Consider the following 18,321-nt stretch of genomic DNA (forward strand, 5'->3'; position numbering starts at 1 on the left):
ATTCAATTCCTGAAGATAATTGTTTCTTCCCCATGATCAGTAATTCATGCTTGGATACCCAACATCCAAAGTAATTTTCGACTACAGATATAAGAAAGACAGAAAAGGAAATACTGAAGTAGAAGGGGAAAAAATTCTCAATTTTCACTTCACCAGAAGACAATTTCAAATATCACACACCTACAGGAAAGAAATGTATAGGTAATCTCTGTACAGAACATAAGCAAAGAAACATAAATTGAACTAGTCCATTCTTACAGTTGGTCCACTGCAGTAAATCATGCTCAACCAAATTAAAATACAGATCTCTGTAAAATCTTCCATTTCCAGTCCTTCGTATTACCCTTTTAAAAATAAGTTACATTTCTTTTTTCTTTCAAATAAAGATAATCAAGGTTATTTGGAGTTGTACTAAATTTCCATTTAGAAAATAGTTAAAACTCGTTCTAAATGCTCCTATATGCCCTTCGTCTAGTGTCCTTTAACATTAACATCTTACATAATCATGTTACATTTATCTAAACAAAAGTATTGGTACAATACTACTAACTAATCTCTACAGCCTTTATTTTAATTTTCCCACTAATATTCTTTTTCTTTTTTTTAAATTTTTTTAATGTTCTTTTTCTGTTCTAGGATCCAAACCAGGATATATTAGGTCTGTCAGGTCTTCTTAACCTTTTATAATCTATGACAGTTTTTCAGTCTTTCTTTATCTTACATGAATTTGACATTTTTGGAGAATATTGGTCAGAAACTTTGTAGAATGTCCTTCAATTTGGGCTTGTCTACTATTTTCCCATGATTATATTAAGGTTATAGAATTTGGGGAAGATTATCACAGAGGTGATGTGTCATTCTCATCATGCCATATCAGAGGACATGTGATATCAGGATGGCTTGTTTGCTGGTAATACTAACTTTTATCCCTCACTCAAGATAATCAAGATGTCTAACAATAATTACTGGTTTGCAATTACAAGGATCCACATGTGACCTCCTCCCTGGGGGATGGACAATTGAAAAGGGGGTGAAGGGAGACGTAGGACAGGGAAAGATATGACAAAATAATAATTTATAAATTATTAAGGGCTCATGAGGGAGAGGGGAGCGGGGAGGGAGGGGGGAAAAAAGAGAGGACCTGATGCAAAGGGCTTAAGTGGAGAGCAAATGCTTTGAAAATGATGAGGGCAATGAATGCATAGATGTGCTTTACACAATAGATGCATGTATGGATTGTGATAAGAGTTGTATGAGCCCCTAATAAAATGTTTTTTTTAAAAAGTAAATGTCTAGAAAAGAATGAAGGCAACGTAAGTACGAATTCGCCTGATGCAATTGATGCATGGACTGTTACAAGGGTTGTAAGAGTTCCCAATAAAATTTTCTGTTAGTAAAAAAAATATTGAGAATAAATAAATAAATAATAATTACTGGTTTGTAATATAATACATGAGCTAAACAAGAAAGCATGAGTTGAACAAAACTTAAGAAAACAAAAATGTATTATATGTAATGATTTAATGTTTTTTAGGTATCTAGTGCCTGATCCTGTAATTAAAAAAATGTTAAAAGCATAAAATTTGAAGCCCCAAGGCGTATGTGCAAATCCTTTAGCTTCTACTTACTGATTTTAAGTCCCAATCCCAATCAGCCTCTACTCTCCCACGTGAAAAACTAGGATTAATTATATTTACCTCACAGGTTTATTGTGAAGATTAAATAATATGTTTAATATTTTATCATCTTGAAACAATACACAATTGCAATCAATGCTATTATGTTTAAGCTTTTGAGTTGCTTACTAACACTTTTTCCTTAGTTTCCAAAAATATGATCATAAGCAGTACGTACCCAACTAAAGAACCCTGCTGAATTTCAGGGGGAAATAAATCACCATGTGCTAAATCTCAGAAATAAATTACCAAAGGCAAAACTATGATTAAAAAGGCATCTAAGTGTGTAAGTTTATCTGTCTATAAATACAACACAGAGGAAGACTTTGAGACCAAGTAAAAAATCATAAATACTGTAATCACATTTGTAAATATGAATCATTCAGCCAGTACTTGAGCCATTAAGGAAAATGTTAAAATATTTGACAAGAATTATATTCTTATAATCCTTTTTGAAATTATTATAAACTGCTGAAGAAAAGGGGTTTCTGTGACTCTTAGTATTTAATAGCCAAGAGCCAGTATTTAACATCTAATATGCTGTTCTTAGGTGTCAGCGAGTCAATTCTGCCCCATAGGGACCTCATGCACAACAGAACAAACACTGCCACGTCCTGCGCCATCCTCACAATTGTTTCTCTGCCTGAGCCCAGTGTTGCAGCCACTGTGTCCATCTACCTCTTTGAGGGCCTTCCTCGTTTGCTGGCCCTCCACTGTACCAAACATGATGTCCTCCTGGGACTGACTGGTCTCTCCTAACATGTCCAAAGTATCTAAGACAAAGCTAATAGTCAAATATATGAGAATATATTATATAATAGTCAAATAAAACCTATATAGGGGTTTGAAGGACATATGGTTATTAAATTAAAAGCGAAGCCACCACTTTCTATATAACAGGGTACTTAACCCATGGGCCTTTCTTTTATATCACATCAGTGTATGTCCAGTGAGGACAGAGATGGTCACCTTTGAATCCACTTCAGGGAACCAGAGCTTCATAAATATTAGATTTCCATTGGCAGTTCTTTGTAATGCTTACTTGGGCTCTCAGACTGTAACCTCTGACAATGGACAAACTAAGCATGTGCTTTGGGACTCCAGCACAGCCAGAATGAAAAAGGGAAAAAAAATTCCCTAAAAGAATTTCCTAGTTCAGCAAAAGCTTTGAAGTGGTTATCTTGGGAAGCATCAGAACTTTGTGGAACTTTTTTACACTTTTTGTTTTCATTTACATACAAGGTAGAGGTGGTAGGATATCAAAATCTTTCCAGTGGTTAGGTCCTCCAAAACTCCTAATTCATCCCTGTGAATCTTAAATGACCATAATTCTGATTGACATAGTAATTCAGAAAAAGTGGCTTATTTCATGAAAATTATTAACCCACATATACCATACTTCGTGTATGAGTGCAGTTTAGGTTCTCCCTCATTAGGCTCTTTTTAAAGTGAGAACCCGTAATAAATGCTAGAAAGCAACTCTCATGAATTGGACAGATGCCAAGTATTTCTTACCAGTCAACAGTGCTATTATCACACCCTCTGGCTGTACTGAAAGATTACATAGCTAAATTCCCAGGATAATCAAGTATAAGTTATTATTATTCATCTAAATGGATTCCTCAATGTTATATTTGAAGTGTCCAAACATGTAACAAAAGAGTTGTAATCCCTGCTTGCTATAATTCCTGATTAATTTCTTGTGTTGTAATTCTGGCTTAATTCAAGTCGAATTACCTAAGAAAAGAAATCCGCTTTTCCCAGCTTCAACTGTTTCTCCATTTATCCACCTATCTCTTGCTCGATGATTGTCTAGATTTTGGTCTATTTTTGTTAATACTTCAGTATACTGCAAGGAGTGGAGCACAGATGTGGCTTGAGGATGTGCTTGCTAGGGGCCAGCAGTAATTGGACCCTTTGAGAGTTTTTGCTTGGTTTCATTTTGATTGCCGGTACATCATACAAACTGTGTTGGATTCTTTTTTTAAGGGCACTTAATACAGAAAGAGCAATCTCACAATACTAAAAGAGAAAGTTCTAAGTGCAGAGGGAATGGGTTATCCGAGATTATTGAAATAAACAATTACAGGTCAAGCGATTCGGTTGCAATTAAACACCTCCCCACAGGCCTCATCCGCGCAAAAGCACCCAGGGAAGCAGTCCAAGAGAGCACTCCGGCAACAAATAAGCAGCCTCATAACACGCCTCCAACGCGTTTTGGAAGAAAAAAAAAAGTTGATTGTTTTTCAACCTTTCCCTCCAAGAATGATAATATTTCACATTCTTTCTAGTTTCAGGAACATTCTGACTTTAGAGAACGTTATGACTTGGGCCCTGTGGTTTAAATTTTCATAAGCTTTTTCTGAGCAGTGTTCTTGCTGTCATTCGGGGTGTGCACACGACAGCCTGCGGCGACCCACCAGAGTTGACCTGGCAGGTGCGAGGCCAAGGCCCAGGTCTGAGCAAAGGAGGCCGAGTTTACAGGACTGCGCCCCGAGGAGGCAGGCGGCAGCCACGGGCCAGGCCGCCCGAGATTCCCGAGCCTGGTGCGGGGACGTTAAGGCGGGCTGGCCTGCTCCGCTAGGGCCAGCGAAAGACTCGCTTTGAGCCAGCTCCCTCCCCACCTTCCAGCAGCCCCCCGCGCCGAACCGCCCGGCCCGGCGGCGCTCCGCCGCCTTCTTCCTCCCCGCCCCCGCCCCCACCCCCGGGGGCTGCGAGCAGTCGGGCTCCGCGTCCGCGGCTCCAGCCCGCCCGCCGGAGGAGGCCGCGCCGGGCTCCGCAGGGCCGTCCGACGCTCCAGCGGGGGCCCGGCCGCCGAGCCCGCGGGAGGGAGGCTCCGCGAACGACCCAAGGCGGGGGGCGGAGGGCGGGGAGCTAGGAGGCGGGAGGACGGGAGCGCGGCCCGGGGGGCGGAGCCACGGAGCCCGCGAGCGCGAGCGCCGCCGGGCGGGGGGAGGAGCGTGGGCGGTGCCCAGCCTTCCCGCTCCCGTGGCGCTGCAACTTCTCCGAGCCTCCTTAAAACTCTGCCGTTAAAATGGGGGCGGGTTTTTCAACTCAAAAAGCGCTCAATTTTTTTCTTTTCAAAAAAAGCTGATGAGGTCGGAAAAAAAAGGGAGAAGAAACCGGCACCGTCTCGGCAGCGGCAACAGAAGCAGCAATTGTTTGAGCGGCAAAAAGAAGCCAGGGAAATGAAGAAGGAGAAAGAGCTGAAAGAGAGAAAACGCGCAAGTGCCTTATAGGGGCGAAAGGAGCCGAGACGGGCAATTTTGGGGGAACTAGCTACAAAAGGAATTAACTGTCACTGGGAGCGCTTGCTGTCGAGAGGAAGCCGCGCTGGCCGGCTTGGCTCCGGGGCGCCGCTGGCTGCTGGCTGCCGCTCTGTGGGCGGCACAGGCTGGGGGCCCGGGCCCGGGGACCACGAGAGGTGTGCGAGGTGGCACTGACGCCGAGTGGGCTCCGAGGCTGGCTGCGCCCCGAAGCTGAGAGGACCCCCACTACTCGGAGTCCGGGACGGGAAGCCGCAGGGCTGCGGCCGCAGCTCCAGGAGTGCCTGCAGGAGGGAGCCTGGACTGGCCCGGCCGTGAGCGGGAAGTTGCCGGTGGCCTGCCCGGTGCGGCCGCGATGCTGGCGCGCGCTGCCCCGCTGGCCCGGGCCTCATAGACGCCTCTTCGCCCGCCCCGCTCTCCTCTCTCGGGCCGCCAGGAGTCCGCGGGCCAGGTGGAGCCGGCATGACTGACTTGCCGGGGGCCCGACGCGCGCCCGGCTGCCCGTGGAGAAGCGCGCGGAGCCCGGCTCCCACGGCCTGGGCGGCTCGGCGGCGCTGCGGCAGCCCGGCGGGCGGGCTCGGGAGCCTTTCTGCAAGGCATTAGCCCGCCGCTGCCTCGGCCTGAAGGCTCCTCCCGCGAAGTCCAGACCACTGGGGAGTGGTTCCGGCCCGTGACTTGAGGGCCACGCCACCGTGAGCCCCGCTTGCAGTGGGCGATCGTCTTTAACCCCCGCGAGCACGTCAGCATCCCGCCACCGCGGCGCTCTCCCTGCAGGAGGACTCCGGGACTAGCCCTTCCGCGACGGATGGAGACCGAGCCCCGGCGAGGACCTGCCCCCGAAGGTCTGGCGTCCGCCGCTCCAGTCACCACGGTGACCAAGGGTGGGTTCCTACTGCCTTTTCTCCACTCCCCCGCGCCCCCCGCCCCGCCGCCCCCACCCCGGCTGTCTTTTCTTCCGCAGTCTTTTCTGCCCGGTCTAGCTAGTCCCTTAAGTCTCAGCACACAGTCCTCACCGAGAGCAGTCGCCAAGGTACGTGACAGCTCTGCCCACATCTTAGGTCCCGAGTAATTTCCAAGGAATGTACGTGTGTTTGTCTGGAGCCACCAGAATCCTTCACAGGGGTTAAGCCCAAACGCGAGGAGGGGAGCCCCTCTCCAACGGCTCCGTTTTGCTGAATAATCACGTGTGAATCGAGGGGCGGGCTTTTGGCAAGCAGATCTTACTAGTATTTACTACCGAGCTCTACTCCAGAAGATTAACCATCCCAGTCCTTCTGTCAGCCTCCGATGCCATCATGCAGCCTGGTTAGGAGCAAGAGGAAGGGGAGAGAGGAAAGCAACTAATTCATCTTTTCCCGATCGTCAGGACCCTAAAGAATGGCCGAGCCTTGGGGGAACGAGTTGGCGTCCGCAGCTGCCAGGGGGGACCTAGAGCAACTTACTAGTTTGTTGCAAAATAATGTAAACGTCAATGCACAAAATGGATTTGGAAGGACGGCGCTGCAGGTTGGTATCCAGAGAGGTGGGGAAATCAGGTCAACATTGTTGCCTACGTGACCGGGGTTTCTAGAATGACAGCTTTTGAGTTTGTAGGGGGTACAAAATCTCACTGTTGTTAAACCTAGTTGGTTGCCATATTTTATATCTTTAGTGGCTCCAACTCCTCGAAATGACGTACTTATTTTTTATCAAAGTCGTCAATTACAATAGCATCCTCGATATCAAGTGGGTTCCAGGTTTGGTCGTAATTTTTGGAATGTTTTTGTGAAGGTAGGGATTGTAAGTAGTCATAGCAGCGCCGAGCTTTTGTTGTTGTTGTTGTTGTTTTCCCCCAGAACAGCTCTGTTAACACAGTATTGTGATGATTATTTAAAGTAAATACACTGTAATTAGTGGTTTCACGTACTTGGCCCCAATAATTGACTTTAATGTTAATTTTATTGGCTACAGTCGAGTGTGTTTTTCCTCCAAATGCTTTAAGTTTGACAACCGACCTTGCCTTGTTTGGAATGGGTAGCCTGGGCACAAGGACGGGATGTACATTTCAAAGTTAATGTAATACCATCCACTCATTCAGGAGTTAGAAAGAATAAAAGGTTGAATTCTGTAATGAAAACTCAGCATTAGTATTGTCTCAAGCCGTCATGCCAGTGGTGTGCTCTAATTTTTAGTAATTAAAATTACAGGCAACAATTGAAACATGTCCAACTACCATTATTGTACTTGATAATTTTTTTTCTTCTTCTGAGTGTTATCATGTAACTCAGTTGAAAGGCTCCGAAACAAAAATAAAGCAAAACAGTCTCAAATACTTGTTCTATCAGAGTTCGGACGATTTTCTTAACAACCATTCTGATTCAGAAAGGCAATGCTTTTCAATACTCACTAGGGAGAGGGATCTTAGAATGCTTTGCCTTAATTACAAGGATAAGAAATTTAAGGAGCTGTACTATCAGTAGGCAAACGCTATATAGATTTTACATTTTAAATCTGAATATGCTGACCTTTCAAAAATTCAGTATTGAGAATTTTTATGTAGATACTAAATTATTTATCTTGTTATTACAGTTATATTAATTAGACAAAAGGTTTTTTTCCCTTTCCACCTACGAGTTTTGAACGGGTTTGGTGATGATACTACATATTTAATATATTGAAAAGTTATTTATTGAAAACCTCAAAAGATTATATAAATTTCAAAAGAATGAGTCATTTACCCATGCTTCGAATACGATCTTACAGTGCTTTCAACGATCAGTAAGTCTGGGAACTTAATATTGCAAATAATTTTTAACATAATTGTAAACTCACATATATTTAAAGTACTTGTGATATTAGCAACCATTTATTGTGGCTTAATTCTAGTATATATAATGAAACCCACAGATACACAAGCAAGAGTCTGAAGGGTTCTTTTCTGTACACAATCTGATTTTACAGTTCTGTCATAACTCAAAAAGGACTTTCTTTCAATGGTTTCTAACATTAGTATTGTTTTCTATTAAATGTGTCCAGTGTTCTTCTACAATTATGTTTTTTGAAATCAACTACAAAAGTTTTCCCCCTTCCTAGTGTTAGTTTTTCAGGCCTCAATCGTATATTGGTTTTCTAAAAATTTAAGGTACCTGTCTTACTTTTCCCACTCTAGGTACTTAAATGAAACTAAACTTTTAAAGATAATGGCAACCAAAATTAGATCGTGTCAGTCTTTAAAAACTAAAAGGTGTTTTGCATTGAAGTCCTTGAAAAATAAATGTGTTCTTTTCATCACTGACCCAAAAGAAAGGCTAAAAGTCAACAGTGCTTTATTGAAGGGGAAACAATATCCTGGCCACCTATATCTTATATTTACAAAATTCTATTTATCTAATATATTTATTATATGATTTGATTTCTGGTTATTTTTAAACCTTTTTAAGTGGTCAACTCTATGTGTATTTTCCAGGATTATAACTTAGTTTCATAAACATTTGGGTGTCTACTACATAACATATGCATTACAAATTTAGATTACCACAAATATACTTAAATATAACTGAAACCAGTTAAAATCCTGAAAATGTCTAGCATAGTACTGAGGCATTTTTCATGACTAAATATGTACCTTATGTTATTCTAAAAGACACTTAATAATTGTAGGAGAGTCTAACAGACCTCTTACTAGAGTAAAATATACTCAGCAACAGATTTTTTGTAATGTGAATTACTTATGTTAGTAGCAAATCTTAAGATCACATTCTGATTCTATTAAGATCACTTTCAAAATGTTGGTAATTTGCAAATAGCTATTCTTAAATGTCTGATAAAACTGCAAAAGGAAATAAGGTGGGATAACCAGTTGATTGTTACATGGTCTCAAACCACAAACAAAGCTGTGCCTCAAAATACACATTGAATATCTTACTTTCTCTTCTTTTGCTCACTTGAAAATCAGGACACTGGTTAGAATTTTGAGAAATAATCAGTAATGTGATAGGATGACTGTTTTATTCTTTTCAGGAACAATGGTCATACAGTCATCTATCTCATGAAAATCATTTCATGCAAGTAGTTTTATTGGTATCATAAGCAAATAACACTGTTGCTTTTTTTATCTACTTGATAATCATCAACACTTTGTCATTTAAAATGGAGGGTTTTAAGCACTGAATGCCAAAAGGAAATAATTTGCAAAGAAAAAAATAGTTTTTTTTAATAAACACTTGGGAATTTGGGGCTGTATTTAGAAGAAACCTGTAAAAAAAATAATCATTTGAGAAGGTATCAGGTCTGAATTTTTAGCAGCCCATTTTAACAACAGATGATGGAGATTATGTTGAAATTCTTCATGGAAATTTAAAGAGAACCTCAACAGCCTTATTTCTTTTCAGGAGCTATTAGAAAAATTAACTTTACCCACATTTGGTTTGCCCAAATTATTACCCTGAATACATCTTGTGAACATGAAAAGGCAAATAGAAAGAGACACTACTTATTTAAATCCAAATTCCATTTATTTTCATAAATTCATGAAATTACAAAACTCTTCCTAAGATACAATAACTGAGTTGTCCATGTTTTTATGCAACTTAAAGTAGTTCTACTTTATTGATCATTTTACCCCTCTTTTGTGCCATTTAAGATATTCCACCAATAGAAGCTCAATTTTTAGATACAGTCTTCCACTTTTTGCTACGGGTACATTCTTTTCTGCAACTGGACCCTTCTAATCCCATCCTTTGAGTCTTAACCAAACCTCCTTTCACCAAAAATAAAGAGTTGATCCATATAACCGATATATATGATTTTTACTTCTTGTAGTTGAAGGATTCTACTATTTTAACTTCTTTTCCAGGTTATGAAACTTGGAAATCCTGAGATTGCCAGGAGACTACTGCTTAGAGGTGCTAATCCCGATTTGAGAGACCAAACTGGTTTCGCTGTCATTCATGATGCAGCCAGAGCAGGTTTCCTGGACACATTACAGACTTTGCTGGAGTTTCAAGCTGATGTTAACATCGAGGATAATGAGGGGAACCTGGCCTTACACTTGGCTGCCAAAGAAGGCCACCTCCAAGTGGTGGAGTTCCTGGTGAAGCACACGGCCAGCAATGTGGGGCATCGGAACCATGAGGGGGACACCGCTTGCGATTTGGCCCGGCTCTACAGGAGGAATGAGGTCGTTAGCCTCATGGAGGGATGTGGGGCAGGGGGAGCTCCAAATCTGCAGTGAATGAGGAAAGCTCTCCCCCAATGGGTCCACTTTTTCAGTTAATTGGTTGGCTGTCCTCACCATCTTTAATATTTGTTAAAATCCAGCTTTGTCCTATTTTAAGCATCTAGTTAAGTCTTTTGAAACTGCATAAGCGAAAATCTTACTACAAGTCTATGAATATATTTAAGCAACATTTTTTACACCTGCAAAAGCCTTAGTTCTAACATGTAATTGAAAACAGCTTTGGCTTTCTTATGACAATTTTATCTTCCCTTGACTTTTTCCTAGCTTTGTCCTTTATCACATGTAATACCCAACTTGGATACTTTGTTTTAAAACATGGTTTATCCTGTGCTTCTTTTGCCTAATTAAAACACTTTTCAAACAGAACAATGTGTTTCTGTGATTTCCACTCCTCTGTAACCCTCTCTGGGAGAAAGATGTGGCTCTTGTCTTCCTTAAAGACTAGCCTGGGGAATCCTCTGGGCAGTTTACTTTGTCCTGTAGGGTCACTAATGAGTTGAAATGTACTCAAAGTTCATTGAGGATGGTTTTACAATTTGCCACTTGACAATGAAAACTATACTAAAAAGTTCATGGTATTTTAAGCCTTGACACTTGAAAAACCAGATCAATTGAAAAATCAGACATTCTAATGACTAGGTCTTCTTTTGCTTCCTACACCCCCCAACACAGAGTATTTTGCACAATATTTCTGCTTAAACAATAATCAGCATATGTTTGAACATCAAATGTAAGAGTATTTTAGTGTGAATTTATCTTAATGTTAATTTTTTCTTAGTTGAACAAGTTTCATAAGTAGACATCTAAAAATAAATGTTCTAAAAACTACTTTTAAAAAATGCTACCTTAAAAGTGTTTCCCACGAGTTATTTTTTCAAGCATCACAAAATAAAACAATTGGTTAAATGATGTTTTCCAAAATTGTACTAGAAGGATATTAAATGTAACACTTTTTCTCCCTGAATGTTAAAAATGTAAAATCACTAAATGTACGCTTATTAAGATATACTACAGCTACCATTTTAGGGGACAAAAAGCTTAGCTGGAAAAATGTATAAATCACAATTCATTTAGGGACTGTAGTGATAAATACAGAAAGCTGCAGTATGTAAATAGGGCACTCATACATAGGGATTATAAAATTTAAATTTATAGAATCTTAGGAACATGTCTAGCTCCAAAAAATGGAAACTTTTTGAAGGAAATAAAAATATAATCTCTCCAAGAGGGTTTTTCAGCATCTTCTATCCACTTTACAATTTTAGTTAAGTTTTCATCAAAGGATTTCAGTGCAGTTACCATTTATAAATTTATAAATACCTTATTCATTACTTCCCACATGAACAAAGATGTTTTATATGAAATATTCCTTCTTTTTCATAAGCTCCCTGCCTTCCCTCCAAAAGAATAAAATACTTCAAAGTTTATTAGAGGACATAGTTCTGACTGCCCTAACAAAGACCGAAATAGCTGAAGGCAAGTGGTTTCAATATTTTATTTTCCATCCTAAGTATAAAAGAATACAGGAGGAAATACTGAACCCTTTTGATTTTGCACTAAAATTCATCTTTGTGAAGTTCAGTGCAATAATACTTCAACTTCTGCCACCTCTAACCACAAGTTACTAAGATTGATTTTTTATAGCAACATGAAACAATTTGAGAGACTTATTTTAAAGATTAAAACAAAGTAACATTTGAGAGGATTTTAAAGGAAAACATCTTGGATTTTTAAAAATAGTTTACAAAATACATTCTGAATGATTGAGGATTTTCTTTAAAAATAGTTCTGAAAATAACTTTACAAATTGCAACTAGGAAGACAAGAGAGTGGGTTTGAAGTCCACCATGCCTTAGCATTTTATTTCATAATGTAAAATTGTCTTCTAGAGAATTCTATCAGGTAAAGGATGTTCATAAAGCTAGAGAAGTAGTACGTCTTCAGTTGTGTTGGTCTCAGGTGGTTGGAGCACAATATAAAGAAAAGAGGGCTCTATATCTTACCAACACAAAGTTTGCTAGGCATGAATACATACATCACACTACTCTGGCCCTTCGCAGGAAGTAGCTTTGCTAATCTAAGTATTTTAGAAATGAGTTATGTGGTCCCCTCTAGGAAATATGAAAAGTGATTCAATCTTTCAAAACCTCAACAATATTCATTAAGACTCGAATATGCCGCATTGTATAGAAGGACCCTTGCTGCAGTTCATTAGGACCAAAGTTGTTGGAACTGCGGGAAGAAGGGGATCTGAATTGATTTAGATACAAAGGGTCCGGATCCAAGTTCTAATCAATGGAGTGATCAGAGGACACAAAGCAGAGATGCGCTCTCGCTCTCAGATCTGACTCTTCTCTGGGTCCGCATCCACGGCGGGGAAACTCAGGCTCTGCAGTGGTTGGGGTAAGCTGAATCCAAGCTTTTACCTGGTGGGGCAGGAGGCGGCCAGCAAGAGGTCCTAGGGGTCCTAACACGACCTTAGTCCATGTTCTGGTCCCCAAATCACTAAGCAAAATAGTTTAACTTCAGTAGTGAGTTGTGTCTTTGGATACACGTTACGCATCTCGCAATGGTGTGATGAGTCCGGTACACGCACATACCTCCCTGGATGACTGATTTATAAGAAGATAACAATTCTGGCCTGAAAGCGAGTCACCTGGTAATATTCTAAAATTCCACCAACGTGTTAATAAAACGAACGTGGTGGAATCCGTAGCCCGGGACTTGTTTCGGAATCTCAGCTCCCCAAAGGGTGCTTACGTCTTTAGCCAAGGGTTGGAAGAAAAACCCACGGGAGCTGGAAATCAGTGCTCGAGAGGGAAAAGCTGGTACTCGCAGCCTTCCGGACAGCCCTAAGCAACCTTTCATCAAAAGACTGGCAGGGGGGGGTGAGGGGGGAGTCCCTGCTTTGGACTCTCGGGACGGTTTTGTTTTCTCACGACAATTCTATGAAAATAGATGCAGGCAGAGAGCTAGAGAGTGGCAGAAGACCAGTTTCCCGCAGGAGACCCAGGGTAGAGCCCAGTCTTTTGCCACCCCAAGCCCTCCACTGAGGGGCTGGGAAGACAGCCTTTCTGCTCCTTGGAAACGCTTTCTCCAGCTTCCCAATCTAGTGCCCCGCTCCTTGGTGCGTCGGGGGAGCCCGGAGCTCCCTCGGGGCGCTCGGAAAAGTACGGGGTGGGGGGTGGGGGAGTTTCAAAACCGTTAGCTCGCTTTTTGACACTCCCCCCTCCCTCGCCACGGTTTCTTTTCTTTTCTCTTCCTGTCCAAATATTTCAAATTTCCGCGCCTTAAATAACAGTCTCCTTTTATTTAGTTACTTTCCTCCGCAGGTTTGGCAGCCCGCTTGTCTCTGCCCCCCAGCGGGCCCGGGCGCCTCGGGCGCCCCAGCGCTGCCTGCGGCCCCGCGCCCAGCCCCGCGCCCAGCCTGGCCGCACGCCGCGCGCGCCCGAGCCCCAGCCCCCCACCGCCGCGACCTCGCCTGACCCGGCTCTCCGGTCACCCGGATCCGACTGAGGCCGCCCCCCGCCCAGACGCCTGACTGCCTCCCAGCTCCACTCCCCTCCCCGGACTTTGGAGCGGCTTCTGCTTTGGGGTTTGGATCCGCGGCCCCCCTGAAGCAGCGGTGCCGGCCAGTGGCCAGAGCCGGCCCCAGCCCCCACCCTCGGGTCACTTTGGAGGCGCCCTCGGAGTGAGTGTGCGCTGCCGCGCCGGCCGGCGACCGCGAGCCGGCACCCAGCTCCGCCGGCGGAAGGCGGGAGCGGGGCGGGGGGGCAGGGGCGAGGGCCGCGGCGCCTCCCCGCCGCCACCGCAGAGTCCCGGGGGCTGCGCACTGCCCCCGGCCTTGGCCCGCCGACAACAGTCCCCGAGGAGCAGGCGGCCGTCCTCACTGGAAGGCTCCCGTGACCAGTGCCGGGGCCTGGGGACGCACGGGCAGGCGGGCAGGCGCCCGCTTCTCGGCCGAGGGGAGCCCGCCGCACGGCTGGAGCGGCTCCGGGTGCAATGTCAATGCCAGCACGCCCTCCCCTCCCCCGTGACAGCTGAGGACAGCCGGGCTGGGAGCCTCGCGTCCAACTGCGAGGTCGCGAATGCGTCTGCCGGTTGAGCCCCTTAGACTATTCGGAGAAATGACCCGGTGGCGTCGCTTTCCCTCCCCACATGCACTGGGAGACGGCCAGGACCGAAACGCATGTCCATTTGAAGGACCCTCAGCCTAAAACACCCCAAATGGCAGGCCTGTCAAGGCTTTGGGTGGGGCCGGGGTACCCAGAAACCACCTAAAAGGTCTCTTCTTGGTGTTTCAATTGAGAGTAGATGGGAAAATCGAGTGTGGATCTTCAGCGATGCCTGGGGGTAGGGGGGGCGATTCCCCAGATCCTGGATATTGATTTGGAAAATTAAGGTTCCAGTATTATTATTATTTTTGCCTCTGCTCTAGAAGCAGATGCGAACTTCAGGTGTCGGATGTGGGTTTGGAATTTTAGCCCTCGAAGACATTAAATAACAGCATGGTAACAACTGGGCGAGTGTTCTCCTTCCTACCCACAGCACCTGCAAAAGCACAAGTGGAACTCACGTATTTTGCTTCCTGAGTTCTAAAATGGCTTCTGAGCCAGCCAGAGGTACCAGATGTGGGAAGATGGACAGTGCAGGGAGCAGGGAGAGTTTCTACACGTTGTAAAGCTGCACAGGTATTACATTTTAATTGCTGAACCTCAGCTCCCTCCCCACTAACACCATCCTCATGGTACTGCAGGCCACTTCTGTACTTCTGTAGCCAGGCTTTTTCTCTAGACACACACACAAACCAGAGAGTCTGTCCAAAATATCTGCTCCTTTAGGGAGGATGTATCAAAACCATCAATCCTAATTCTTCTACACATCATTTCTTTTAAACATTAAGAAATCTTGCAATCAATCCTACGAAAGAAGAAACAGTTTACCAGAATTCCAGATGCATTTAATTGATTCAAGTAAACGGCTAATAATTGTCTTTTAACATTAAAATTATGTGATAGTTTTTGGAATTGGTAGGTCAAAAGTTCAAAATGCTCCCTTGGCGTTTTGGGACAGCTTTCTGCTCCTCTTCATGTCCCATCAGTACAGTAGTTAATTGGGCGTCGGGAGGGTATTTTATCCTGACTATGAAGCAGCACCTTGCTGACCACAATTTCAGTTCAGTCACAAGCCTTAGTGTTTCTCAGAAGCTGCACATTTGTGAAGTTCACATATAAACCCAAACTGTTAGCACTCTTCAGTGCTGAATTTTTAATTTAGAACTACCAAATTATTTTACAACCACATTAAAATATAGTCCACTCCTCTGGTCCATCTAACAGTTTGTACAACTTGCTGCTAGAAATGTCTTCTCTGAGTTTAAAACTTAATGCCTGGGGAGCATAATTTCCTAAGGTAAAGGCTAACTTCCTAGGTCTCAGGAATAATTCTTCTATAATTTGACTAAGGTAACATTACTTCTTTTCCTTACAAGTTATAGCAATTGTAAAAAAACATTAGTGCCCCAATACTTTTTGTTCTGTAATTTTCTCCTTGAGATAAAAGTAACTGTGCTCACTGATGTAGTAGCGTTTAGATGCCTATTTTGTTCACTCAAGCACTTCGGACTAAACAGATAGTGACCACTATATGTTTAAAAATGAGCAAAATTTTAGGAGATCTGAATACAAGTTAGCCTTTGAAATCCTGAAATAATGCGAAGATCAGGAATCTGATGCTTCAAGATAAAATAAAGAGTTGGTATTTAGAAGAATAAGCAGGATTAAATTAATAAATTAAGCACCATTTAATGAGGAGGAGGATGACTAGCAGCAATCCTTATCGCAGTATTAAGTAAGTGTGGTTTGTACTATGATTTTTAATGGTGAAATATAATAATCGCTGTACTATAGAAGAGTCAGACTTAAGCACAGGAGGTGGTTTTAATACACTGTTGTGTTACCTACACTTTGAGCAGTCACTCTTTTATTTTCCCACTTGTTCTTTTTGACTCCACATTTTAGAAGTTGAACTAAAGTTGCAGGTAGACAGGGGTTTTCAAGTCTCCTTTATTCCTGCTTTCTTAACCTTCTACTTCTCCATTCACAAACATTACTTGCACTTTTAACATCTTACTAAAAAGTGATGATAAAAAGTTGTTTTTTATCTTCAATAACTTAAATTTACTACAGCCCTGTAAGTGAAGAAGCATATGATGTATTTTATTTTAAATATATTAAGTGAAAAAAGTATGAACATTTAGTTATAGCAATTGCATATTTATGTTTGGGCCACAAAGTGATTGCAGTGTTTCACAGTATAAGATTTTCAACATAAAACTGAAATCTAGCATATTTTAGATTTAATTTAGGTCTTGATAAAATAATTTAAGGTATTTTTAATTTACCACATTAGGCAATCTAATCTTAGTTGTTTTAACTACTAAAAAGTGAAAGTGTATTCGCTCAAACTACAATAAAACATTTTAAGAGGTTAAGCTAACAACCTTTATAGAAAAAAATATTAAAAGAAGACATATCAAACCAAAAGTAATTTTTTAATTTCTACTACTGGTAAATTATATATTTTAATGATAGTGTTTATTTTTTCATACTTATATTTTGCACTTGGCATAAAGACTAGAGTTTTCTATGTTTTCCAGTAAGCACACAGTTGGTATGAAGTAGGTAATAAAAATAACACTTTTTCGTCCCATGAGAATATATTTATGAATGTGTGCATATGTTTAAATATTTCTTATTAAAGTTCAACACCGAGTTGACAGATATTACAAGCAATAGTAAGCTTACTTTGTATTTCTATTTTATAACAGAATGTAAAACTATGATCTACACAGAAATAGAAGTAGTTTTCAAGGTATAGGTAATATCATTTTCATTAATGAGCCAGGAAAGGGTATAAAACTAAGACCTTACAACTGAAATAGCTGATGCAGGTTCTAGTACTACCTAGTTACTTCAAATTCTTGTCGTGGAGCAAATATATACAAAAGTAACTTACACCCACAGTTAATGTAATCAAGTTTCAAACACTGGAAATATAATAAGAGTGACAAGAGAAATAATTGACATTTTAATAATTTTAGATAGCTAAGTCTACAAGTTAATTGGATAGTAATTACATGATGGAGCATTTGCTAAGTAATCAAAAAACAAGAACATAACAGAACCAGGAAAATATATTTTTCAAATAATTCAAAAGTGGTACAAGCAAACCTAAAGCAAAATGATTCTATCACAATTGGAAATATAAATAAATAATCAATATCCAGCGAAGGTTTCTACTTTTTTTTTTTTTTGGCTTATGGTTAGTGATTTTCAAACACAGAGCTAATTACTAGAAGACTGATTACTACTCATTCATATGCATAAATTACATATTCAACAACATTCATATACAATAGACATCTGCTTAAAAAATACGTTCAGCATCTTTCTACAGTTGGCCATATCAACTAGACTCAGGGACTGTCCAATGTACAGCTGGAGGAAGGGCATGTGAGAGAGAGCACTGAACTGACTCAGTGTTGGCTGATTCCCCTGAGAATCATCAAAATGGCTGTGAGCTAGTATAAATTGCATAGAGTTGTTCATACATTGTCCATGCTTCTACTGGCAAAGCAAATCGCTTCATACCAAGGCAGTTAAAAGAAAGAATATATATATATTAGTTCAGAGAGACATATATATTGTGGGGAGTGGAAAATATTAATATAGCAATCACAGAATTGTGCACAATAGCATAAACTCAAAATCAATTATTGCTTTTAACTCCCTTAAAGAAAGGGCTTTGTTCTTATGTTCTTAAAGATTTAGAATGCACAGGTCTTTGAATATGTGACTATTATCTATAAAAATACAATATATATTAACTTATGCATATTATAATTTTTTTAAATTTCACCATGAATTTCAAATAACTTTTTAATTAACCAGATCCTACTAAAATTGTGTATCATATTCTAAAATTAGCAGTTTTTCTTCAACATAAAAGAACTTTAAAGATTAATGCCTTCTAAGGTAAATATTATCTTGAATTACCAGAATCTGTGAATTTTTAGTAGCACTTTTTTTAAGTAGCACTTTTTATCTCAATAAAGAAAGATATTATAGTTAGGATAAAAGTAAGTTTAATTTAACCCTTA

General features: G+C 41.4%; 1 protein-coding gene across 2 annotated transcripts; it reads left to right on the plus strand.

Moving 5' to 3' along the window:
• The first annotated feature begins 4,674 nt into the window (after positions 1-4,674).
• Positions 4,675-10,904, plus strand: CDKN2C (cyclin dependent kinase inhibitor 2C). Of its 2 annotated transcripts, XM_075555847.1 has the most exons (3): positions 4,675-5,823; positions 6,309-6,448; positions 9,777-10,903. In XM_075555847.1, exons 2-3 carry the CDS (start codon positions 6,320-6,322, stop codon positions 10,152-10,154), a joined length of 507 nt encoding a protein of 168 aa, XP_075411962.1. In that variant the 5' UTR covers positions 4,675-5,823; positions 6,309-6,319; the 3' UTR covers positions 10,155-10,903. The 2 variants fall into 2 exon arrangements, with proteins under 2 accessions (XP_075411962.1, XP_075411967.1); XM_075555852.1 differs by lacking the exon at positions 4,675-5,823 and having other exon boundaries at positions 5,878-6,448; positions 9,777-10,904.
• The last annotated feature ends 7,417 nt before the right edge of the window (positions 10,905-18,321 follow it).

Source organism: Tenrec ecaudatus, chromosome 1, assembly GCF_050624435.1.
Source record: "Tenrec ecaudatus isolate mTenEca1 chromosome 1, mTenEca1.hap1, whole genome shotgun sequence".
NCBI classification, from domain to species: Eukaryota; Metazoa; Chordata; class Mammalia; order Afrosoricida; family Tenrecidae; genus Tenrec; species Tenrec ecaudatus.

Excerpts from the sequence above, each read along its gene's own strand:
- CDKN2C (XM_075555847.1), top strand. The coding sequence starts at position 6,320 with ATGGCCGAGCCTTGGGGGAACGAGTTGGCGTCCGCAGCTGCCAGGGGG. Across the intron at positions 6,449-9,776 it reads TTGGAAGGACGGCGCTGCAG|GTTATGAAACTTGGAAATCC; the intron begins GTTGGTATCCAG and ends CTTCTTTTCCAG.